Source organism: Salvelinus alpinus, chromosome 3 (assembly GCF_045679555.1).
Source record: "Salvelinus alpinus chromosome 3, SLU_Salpinus.1, whole genome shotgun sequence".
Classification (NCBI taxonomy): Eukaryota; Metazoa; Chordata; class Actinopteri; order Salmoniformes; family Salmonidae; genus Salvelinus; species Salvelinus alpinus.
This window is the reverse complement of record NC_092088.1, coordinates 11,628,151-11,638,360: the sequence shown is the minus strand read 5'-3', so window position 1 is coordinate 11,638,360 and position 10,210 is coordinate 11,628,151. Positions and strand designations below refer to the sequence as shown.

General features: G+C 43.3%; 1 protein-coding gene across 2 annotated transcripts; it reads right to left on the bottom strand.

Annotated features, from left to right (window-relative positions):
- Positions 1 to 6,220: 6,220 nt before the first annotated feature.
- On the bottom strand, positions 6,221 to 9,921 carry LOC139570028 (cytochrome b-245 chaperone 1 homolog). 2 transcript variants are annotated; one of them, XM_071391471.1, is made up of 6 exons: positions 9,772 to 9,921; positions 9,184 to 9,271; positions 9,032 to 9,073; positions 8,040 to 8,210; positions 7,494 to 7,638; positions 6,221 to 7,278 (listed from the first exon to the last, which is right to left on the bottom strand). In XM_071391471.1, the coding sequence occupies exons 2-6, from the start codon at positions 9,269 to 9,271 to the stop codon at positions 7,107 to 7,109; spliced, it is 618 nt and encodes a 205-aa protein (XP_071247572.1). In that variant the 5' UTR covers positions 9,772 to 9,921; the 3' UTR covers positions 6,221 to 7,106. The 2 variants fall into 2 exon arrangements, with proteins under 2 accessions (XP_071247572.1, XP_071247571.1); XM_071391470.1 differs by having other exon boundaries at positions 9,690 to 9,862.
- Positions 9,922 to 10,210: the final 289 nt, after the last annotated feature.

The window sequence follows — 10,210 nt, the reverse complement described above, 5'->3', positions numbered from 1 at the left end:
CAAGGCAGGAGGAAAAATGCCTGTCAGTCCGCCACCTCACCTCAAGGTGCCACTTGGATAAATCTGGTTATGAATCTCGGTCGAAGTGGAGGTGAAATTACATGGAGGAAAATAACTGATCCTGTATAACATCATGATTTATGTATGGCTTGACTCTCCTCTCCCTCTTTTTTATCCTTCTTCCTTTGTATCTCTCTTCATAAAGCAGTGGCACACTGACACTCCAAATCCCAGCGGTTCAGTTTCACGTTCTGCTCCATCTCATCTGTCATATGGAGATTCTCTCTTTAATAATGTGGCTCAGAGGACCTGGGAGGACTCTGAAGGTGTGCAGAGAAGGTACACAGCAGTCACTCTTCCAAACCGTTCAGGGCTCTCCCTCTCTTTTCCTCTCCCTTCTTTCTTTCTTTTCCTCCCCCTTAGCAGAGAACACATTAGATGTTATAGATACTCAACGCGCGGGCCTGATCCGGACCCAGAATGGGGACAGGGACTGGGACCCGGGACAGAGGGAGAGAGACGGGGACAGGGACATAGACCCGGGACAGAGGGAGAGAGACAGGGACAGAGGGAGAGAGACAGGTACCAGGACCCAGACCCGGGACAGAGGGAGAGAGACAGGGACAGGGACCGGGACAGAGGGAGAGAGATGGGGACAGGGACCGGGACAGAGGGAGAGAGATGGGGACAGGGACTGGGACAGAGGGAGAGAGATGGGGACAAGGACAGAGAGAGAGACGGGGACTGAGACAGGGGGAGAGTGATGGGGACAGAGAGAGAGAGACGGGGACAGAGGGAGAGAGACAGGGACAGGGACATAGACCCGGGACAGAGAGAGAGAGACGGGGACCGCTTTTAAAAGTGTGATTTTTCCCGCGACTACATTAAAAACGTTGTGCATTGACTGGGTGTTCATCTCCCTGTGCCACTCACAATTAGAAAGTGCCTCAAGATGTATATTATTTTCTCGCATAGAATGTGACAAGCTGACCAATTGAATAGGTCAACTATTATTCTATGGGTTTGTCTGCTGTTGATTGGCTGAGGAAATAATCACGTGTCTTCTGGATGATCATGGACAAAGTTCTGAATAAAAACCACACTATTATACATTAGTTTCCCCATGTCTTCCTGTCAGACATTAGATTAGTCCTGGGCTGTAGAGAGAACAGTCACATTGCAGCAGAAAGGCCAGGGGTGTATGAATCTACCTCAGCAGTGTGATCGATTGGGGAGGGAACCAAAAAGACGCCGAAAGCCATTTACATTTAAATTAGGTTGGGCCAAATACACCTAGGATGACGGAGGGGGAAGGGGATTAGGGGACAGATGGGGGAGAAGGCTGGGGTGTTTAGGATGACATTTTGTTTCTCCAGCTGTTGAGGAGCCGAGCGAGAGCGAGAGAGAAAGAGAGAGAGAGAGAGAGAGAGAGAGAGAGAGAGAGAGAGAGAGAGAGAGAGAGGGGATAAGGTGACATAAATTAATATTGCGGCAGACTCAGAGGGGATATGACCAGAAATGATTGAGGCACCAGAAAATAAATAATGGTGAGAAATACAAATGACCAATTCCCAGAGACACACACACACAAACTGATGATGGAGCACTATCAAATGAACAACGCTCAAAGATGGTAAAACACACACGTTAGCGAACAGATAAGAAACATTCAGACATATCCTTCGGGGGCCGTTTTCTGTAGTGTTCAACGTGGATAAAAAGCGCTAACAGTCCTATAAATTGAATAACCCAATTAATTTCAAAGTTTGCTTTGCTGAGGTCCACAGTCGAGACAGGAAAAGCGAATGGGAGGAATCTGGTATGAAATGATCGCTTCATTCTATTGCCCTGCTGGCTAAACAGTAATGAGATGCATTCACGTGGTGCAATCAAAGCCACATTCAATCTCACAGAACATACTGAACTTAGGATGACCTATGAACCTACCGTCAAGACCATATTTAAAATCACTTTATGTTGTGAAAAAAACCTAAACGAATGAGAAGTTTTACTCTTCCTCTCATCACATTTAATATGTTTTAGTGTTCATTCCGTACGATTTACAAAGTCATTGATACTGAACTACTGTACAAAACAGTTTCAGCTTATTTACATGAATATCAAATCTGTTTCATAAATATTAAAGGGGATATTTAGGAGCTAGGAGGAAGTGTTGCCTTTGGTTTAGAAGAGTCTGGCTACAGCCAGAGTGTCAGCTATTGTGTGAAATAGAAAAAGGGGCCTTCATTGCATTGTGGGATGCTATGAGGCTTGAATCCTTCTTGACTTCAAAACGTAAAGGTAATTCATGACACAGGATAACGCAGAAAAGTGTGTGTGTGTGTGTATGATATGTATAAAACCTTACCTTCTATAATATTATCTTACGTTGTCTATGTGAGGGTGCCAGTGCTCGTCATGCTGTGTCTTGGCCAGTGTGCTGTTGATGTGTGAGAAGAAGGTGGGCTTGGTGAGGTACAGAACGAAAGGGTCCAGGTCAAACGTCTCTGCCTGGATAAGACCACACACCTCCCTGGAGGGTGGAAGTAGTCAATCAATCCCCAAATCAAATCAACCAATGAAACAGTCAGTCTATCTATTAAAGAAAATTGTATTTATACAGGGCTTCTTATAAATGTGTTGAACAGTAACCTGGGCCTGTAAATTGTATTCACAGACACACACAAAGAATTGAAATGCGAAGGAAACTAATTTCCATCTAAACTTATTATTTTTTACATTTATATTCAGTAAATTTAACCGTAAAAGTAATTTTATGTGCACTACATCAAGACACACAGACTTTTATTAGCAACAAGTCAATTTGATGGAAACACATATCTGGTTGGAAAATGAGCATTTTGTGTTTTATGCATATTTTCGAATATTCTCATTCAAATCTGTTGCAAATTGAATGGAAACCTAACTACACACACACACCAACCTGTAGAGTCGGAAGTCCTTTTCAGAGAATACATCCATTATCTGCTCCCCAAAGTGCCTGTCACCAGCCGCCACCAACCACCAGCCAGCCAGAGAGAACAGAACAGGGATATTAGCATCTATTACCATCCAGCAACACAGACAGCACAGTGCACAATTACCCAAGAGGCCATGACAGAGAAGCTATCCAAACAGAGCAGGATAAAGAAGCAGGCAGATTGCTATGCAGGAGATGCCACTGTTATGGAAGCCAGACGGAGTGAGTGACATCATTAATGGTTAGGTTAGTTAGGGGAGAGAGAGAGCGAGAGACCTGTAGATGTTGACAAACTGCTTACCCATCGACAGAGCCCCAGAGTGCAGGAGTAGGATGGTAGCCTGGCGAGGCCAAAAAGAGAATAAGAAAACAAGCAAACTATTAGGACTTATTTCAGTCTACCTCTCTGTCCTTTACTTGTTATTGTTGTTTTGTCAGCTACCCAGGGATACTCTGCTCTCTCTCACTAACCAGTAAATAAATCATGGTTCTTTATTAGTGTTCCGTCAGCTAGCCAAGGATACGCTGCTCTCTCTCACTAACCAGTAAATAAATCATGGTTATTTATTGTTGTTTTGTCAGCTACCCAAGGACACGCTGCTCTCTCTCTCACTTACCAGTAAATAATATATATATTTTTTTAAATGTGCCCTGCTGCTTTCCCTCACAACAGTATCTTAACAGGCCATGAACAACAGGTCTACATAGGGTGGAGGGGAGAGAGGACGGAGAGGGGTCAACTAAGCAGCCAGGAACGATAGTATTACACAGGAACTACATCAGCCCATCGGAACTGAACTTTGGATATTGTGCTCATAGAACTATAGTTGAACAACCCTGACCTCTAGTGGAGATGGAGGAAAGATACAACTGGAGTCTGAGCAACGGTCTTCATCCTAGCTCTTCCCTGGTCCTGTTTAAGTTCAAATATTTCTTACTAAAAGTAGATACTCACCCCTCCATCTGAACAGGCCCCCTCTCTGGCAACCTAAAGGAGTAGATAGATAAGTGACAAAGAGAGAGAGAGAGAGGGGGCGGGGGGGGTGAGAGAGGTGGGGTGTGGAGAAAGAGATAGGAGGTGAGGGATTCTGAACTGAGGGCCATGGCCTCCTCCCTGGTCACTGAGTTGTCTGTGATGGCTCGGCCACACGTATGAGGTGTGCATCCTGGGGGGGAGGAGTATCTTACATCAGCTGCAACATCCCAGTAGAAACTTCCGCCTGCCTGTTCATCTTTGTTCAAATCACCACTAGAGGGAAGCCAATGCCCAGGAATGGCAGAGCAGTTACAGTGGCAAGAAAAAGTATGTGAACCCTTTGGAATTACCTGGATTTCTGCATAAATTGGTTATCAAATTTGATCTGATCTTTATCTAAGTCACAACTATAGACAAACACTGTGTGGTTAAACTAATAACACACACATTATTGTATTTTTGTGTCTATATTGAATATATAATTTAAACAGTCACAGTGTAGGTTGGGAAAAAGTATGTGAACCCCAAGGCTAATGACTTCTCCAAAAGCTAATTGGAGTCAGGAGTCAGCTAACCTGGAGTCCAATCAATGAGACGAGATTGGAGATGTTGATTAGAGCTGCCTTTCCCTATAAAAAACACCCACAAAATTTGAGTTTGCTATTCACAAGAAGCATTGCCTGATCTGAACCATGCATCGAACAAAAGAGATCGCCGAAGACCTAAGATTAAGAATTGTTGACTTGCATAAAGCTGGAAAGGGTTACAAAAGTATCTCTAAAAGCCTTGATGCTCATCAGTCAACAGCAAGACAAATTGTCTATAAATGGAGAAAGGTCAGCACTGTTGCTACTCTCTCTAGGAGTTGCCATCCTGCAAAGATGACTGCAAGAGCACAGCGCAAATGCTCAACGATTAGGTTAGGAAGAATCCTAGTGTCAGCTAAAGAAAGACTTACAGAAATCTCTGGAACATGCTAACATCTCTGTTGACGAGTCTACGACACGTAAAACACTAAACAAGAATGGTGTTCATGGGAGGACACCACGGAAGAAGCCACTGCTATCCAAAAAAAACATTGCTGCACATCTCAAGTTTGCAAAAGTGCACCTGGATGTTCCACAGCGCTACTGGCAAAATATTATGTGGACAGATGAAACTACAGTTGAGTTGTTTGGAAAGAACACACAACACTATGTGTGGAGAAAATAAATGGTACAGCACACCAACATCAAAACCTCATCCCAACTGTAAAGTATGGTGGAGGGAGCGTCATGGTTATGGAGCTGCTATACTGCCTCAGGGCCTGGGGAGCTTGCTATCATCGCCGAAAAATGGTATTCCCAAGTTTATCAAGACATTTTGCAGGAGAATGTTAGGCTATCTGTCCGCCAATTGAAGCTCAACAGAAGTTGGTTGATGCAACAGGACAACGACCCAAAACACAGAAGTAAATCAACAACAGAATGGCTTCAACAGAAGAAAATACACATTCTGGAGTGGCCCAGTCAGAGTGCTGACCTCAACACGATTGAGATGCTGTGGCATGACCTCAAGAGAGCAGTTTTATAAAGGTTTTCAATTACAAAAAAGAAAATGCAATTGAAAACATTCCTGAAAGGCATCAGGTAAATGAATCCATGAATTTTGCATATTTAAATGACCATATTCATAGAGTATTACGGATTTTATTCTAGCCTTGCACTAATGCATCTAACTCAACTCTTTATATGGCATGCATCATTTACAGATTGTGGCTTCAATACAAAACTGTTGTTTTAAACCCACCTGGGTAGCGTTTGTAGTTCTCATAGTCCTCAGAACACTCTACAGTGTAGACCCTGGGCTGAGCAACCACCTCAGCATGTCTGACCAGGGTCTCTGTGACATAAGGCAGGTAGAGCCAGGAGAGGCTCCCCACCACAGCCAGGGCTGCCACCATCACTAATAGCAGAGAGCCTAGTGGTTAGAGCGTTGGACTAGAAACCGAAAGGTTGCAAGATCAAATCCCCGAGCTGACAAGGTAAAAACCTGTCATTCTGCCCCTGAACAAGGCAGTTGTCCAGCACCTCAATCTGTTTACATTGATATGTGTGTCTGCTGCAAGTCGCTCGTGGATTGTAGCCGGGGGGCGAGTTCATAGCTAGTCCTGGTATCAACTTTCAAATGTGTTAGTAGCAAACTTGATAACGGATAAAGGCTTCTTCCATGGTTGACCTGTGAATCATTTATAGAACACAAATTATTTCATGATTATCAAAAAGCTAATTTAATTCCCTTTAATTTTTTTACCCAAAAAAATGCACAAATAAATGTATGAACATTTTTAAAAAATAAGGTAAATAAGTACCTGCAGACATCCAGCAGAAACTGGACACATAAAAAAATGTTTAAACTTACAAATCTCTCATTCATCGTCTTTCTTTCAAGCAACACAAGGCGTCGTCACACACCTTCCTCTCATTAACAGACACAGTAGTTAATACTGTCCAGATGCAATGTAATACAGCATTCCTGTCAAATATACACATTATTACTAACACATTACAGTCTATGGACAGGAATGTTACCTGAGACAATCTGTAGCGTTCTCTATGAATATTAAACCATGTTAGATTAAGTCCTTTCAAGAGGTTTTTAAAGGTTTTGCCTTCCCGGATTCTGTTCGGCCCTGGCAATAAGACCTATGAATGCTGACAGACACATGAACATGCAAGTATTAACGTTCATAAATATTCTTAACTGATCCCTGGAAATCCTTCATGCTTGATTATAGTTTACGGTCACATGCATTCAGATGGATGGTTGTAGTGAGCAGAGTCATGCACTTGGGTGGTCTCAAACACACCAATGTGTTGCCTATCCTGTTGGCATGTTTGAATGAGTTTTTCCACACAAATACTGATTACATTTAAATAAAAGGCACTGTAACTATAAGGATAGGTGTGTAATGCAGATACTATACAGTAATGATCATTGTTTTTTTAAGAACAGGCCAGACACCAAACTATGATTTAGTTGAAATCTTCGGTGGAAAACGACCACTCGAGAGTATTTAAGGACATTTACAGTATCAGGGATAATACTACGAAATTCTGTAAAATATGTTTGTGTGCATTTCAAGTCTACAGTGGTTTCCTCTCATCATCACTACTGCACTGGGGGTTCAAAGTCCCCCTCTTCTTCTGAGTCAGTGCTGGGGTCCAGGTCATCTTCCTCCTCTTCCTCTTCTTCCTCCTCCTCTTCCTCCAGCTCCCAGCGACACTGGAGCTCCTCCAGACCCAGGAAACGCTTGAGCAACGAAGCCAGTGCCTCCACATCACTGACAAAGAGGGAGAAATAAAATGATCAAACAACTAGTTTGTGATCAAGAATAGACAGCATGGCTGATTACACTTCTGCTCCATACCATTCTTGGAATATTCTACAATATTCTCCTATCCTGGGAAACCTGTGTTCTGATCCTTTAACACAACATCTTCCATGTTAGGTCTATTACAAGACCCTATCTCTTCCCCCTCCAGAACCCAGTCGTACCTGCGTCCCCCCATGGTGGCGCTCTGTGTGAGGGGGTAGGAGAAACCTGTTGTCAGCCGCAGCACCAGCAGGTAACCCTTTCCCAGGTAGCGCACCTTCTCCTCCTGAACACACACGGCACGCAGGTGCCTCATGTCCAGCACCACTGAAAGACAGAGACAGGATGAGGGGGTGGGATGGGAAGGAGAGAGAGGCAGGGGATGGAGATTGGAGGATGGGATGGGAGGGAGACGGGAGGAGTGGGAGTGGATGGGAGGACGTGGAGGGGGATGGGAGGGAGACGGGAGGAGGTGGATGGGAGTTTGTGGAGGGGGATGGGAGGGAGACGGGAAAAGAGAGGGTGAGTTTGTGGAGCAAAATTCCTGTAGCTCTCCAAGACCAGGGCTGAAGTCCTCTGGGTTTACCGGATCTGAAAATTCATCCCATCATCCTACCAGGGTTGAAGACCTCTGGGTTTACCGGATCTGAACACTCATCCCATCATCCTACCCTTATTGTTAAAGGGGAGTGATAGTACAGGACACATTACGTGATGATGTTCCTCACCTTTCTCCTGGCCTCTCCTCCACATGGTGAGAATCAGAGTGTACAGACTGAAGGTCTTCAGCTCTATCACATTCTTGGTTTTATCAAACACTGCCTCCTCCCACTCCTCCATGTTCTGCATGGCCACGAACAGACAGCCCGTCACGTAGAACAGCTTCCACAAAATACTGTCTGGAAAGACAAGAAAACAGAGGGATCAGAGACAGGCAGGAAATCTGTCTTAATTATGTCAATGATGACTGGCCTAGGTACCAGACTGTTTCTGTATTCAACTAAAGCAGTGACAGGCTGACACTGTAAATTGGGTTATATCTGAGCTGTAGTATGGTGATGCCTGTACATTTGGTTATATCTGAGCTGTAGTATGGTGATGCCTGTAAATTTGGTTATATCTGAGCTGTAGTATGGTGATGCCTGTAAATTTGGTTATATCTGAGCTGTAGTATGGTGATGCCTGTAAATTTGGTTATATCTGAGCTGTAGTATGGTGATGCCTGTAAATTGGGTTATATCTGAGCTGTAGTATGGTGATGCCTGTAAATTTGGTTATATCTGAGCTGTAGTATGGTGATGCCTGTAAATTTGGTTATATCTGAGCTGTAGTATGGTGATGCCTGTAAATTGGGTTATATCTGAGCTGTAGTATGGTGATGCCTGTAAATTGGGTTATATCTGAGCTGTAGTATGGTGATGCCTGTAAATTGGGTTATATCTGAGCTGTAGTATGGTGATGCCTGTAAATTGGGTTATATCTGAGCTGTAGTATGGTGATGCCTGTAAATTGGGTTATATCTGACCTGTAGTATGGTGATGCCTGTAAATTTGGTTATATCTGACCTGTAGTATGGTGATGCCTGTAAATTTGGTTATATCTGAGCTGTAGTATGGTGATGCCTGTAAATTGGGTTATATCTGAGCTGTAGTATGGTGATGCCTGTAAATTGGGTTATATCTGACCTGTAGTATGGTGATGCCTGTAAATTGGGTTATACCTGAAGTGTAGTACGCAGCAGCCAGGCCAATGGATGCAATACCTGTAATCAGAAAAATTACCAAGTGCTGGGTCAATTAATTTTATTACATTGCATTCAAATAAAGAAATATTTACACAGAATGTGCGCACACACACACACAAACACCCTACCTACAAGCAGCGACCAGGAGCGGATGCCAGGTGACCTTTTCAGATGTAACATGTTGGAATTGTGCTCCTCTACCCGCATATACCCCATCTGACAGACAGACAATACAGTTGTATACAGGAAGAATAGGCAATGGTAATATAGAAGAACCGTTGCTTACACTTGTAATTCTATGATAGGTCAGTGGTTACTTCAAGGAGATGTCAGGAGTATGGCTTTTTGTATTTCAGATCTGCTTCCACATTCCCTCATCTCTAACTATTTCCCGGTTCAAACATCCGGCATTGCATTCATATGTTATCATACCTTATTATTAATATTAAACCTACATCCCCAGCGGGTAGTATCATTTTGTGTTGTTGTGCCAAAGCCTATAAAAGACAACCTTACCCCAAAGTATCCAAGTACCGTATGGTAGACAATTTAACGTTACGATCAATCATAATCTCGCCTATATGATACTTTGAATTAAATAATGTGTATTCATACCTATTAATTTCTGTCTTACCTTAGACTCTTCAACGAAATTCCTGAAAATGATACACAGCGGAAACAATGTAACAAATCGGCTTGATGATAGTGAAACTTACATTTACAATTTTTAGAGAAGTTTCAATTCATTTCATTTTACAGCAACAACACACGGGTGGGTGGGGTGTTGCTTCCTTCCGGGGTAAGTCTTCACTGATTGGATGTTGCAATGAGGGGATTCGATTAGTGTTTCGTGGGTGGCCGGTTAGGCGTGTCTGGGACCGGGTGAAGTGGATTGCATTCGTTTTGGAACCGAGATGCATCCCGGGCGTGAGTCAAGTGCCCCGTTCAAAGTGAAGGCGAAATAAATCCATAACAAATGTACGTAATTAAGCACGTGGAGTAATGAGAAGGATTATGTGTTTTCAGGTGCAAAATGTATTACTTTTGATAAAAAAAACGCTTTGACTGCCTTCCCAGTGAAACTAGTTCGAAAATTCTAACACATTTTATGGAAAAGAGACCTATCTTCCCGGACAGTGCACCATGCTGTCGGGT

What these genes read in the sequence shown, in the direction of transcription:
- LOC139570028 (XM_071391471.1), bottom strand. Translation starts at nt 9,271, where the DNA reads ATGGGGTATATGCGGGTAGAGGAGCACAATTCCAACATGTTACATCTG. An exon ending in TGCTGCGTACTACACTTCAG is followed by an intron (nt 8,211 to 9,031) that starts GTATAACCCAAT and finishes TTGTCTTTCCAG; the next exon opens with ACAGTATTTTGTGGAAGCTG. An exon ending in GCCACCATGGGGGGACGCAG is followed by an intron (nt 7,279 to 7,493) that starts GTACGACTGGGT and finishes CCTCTTTGTCAG; the next exon opens with TGATGTGGAGGCACTGGCTT.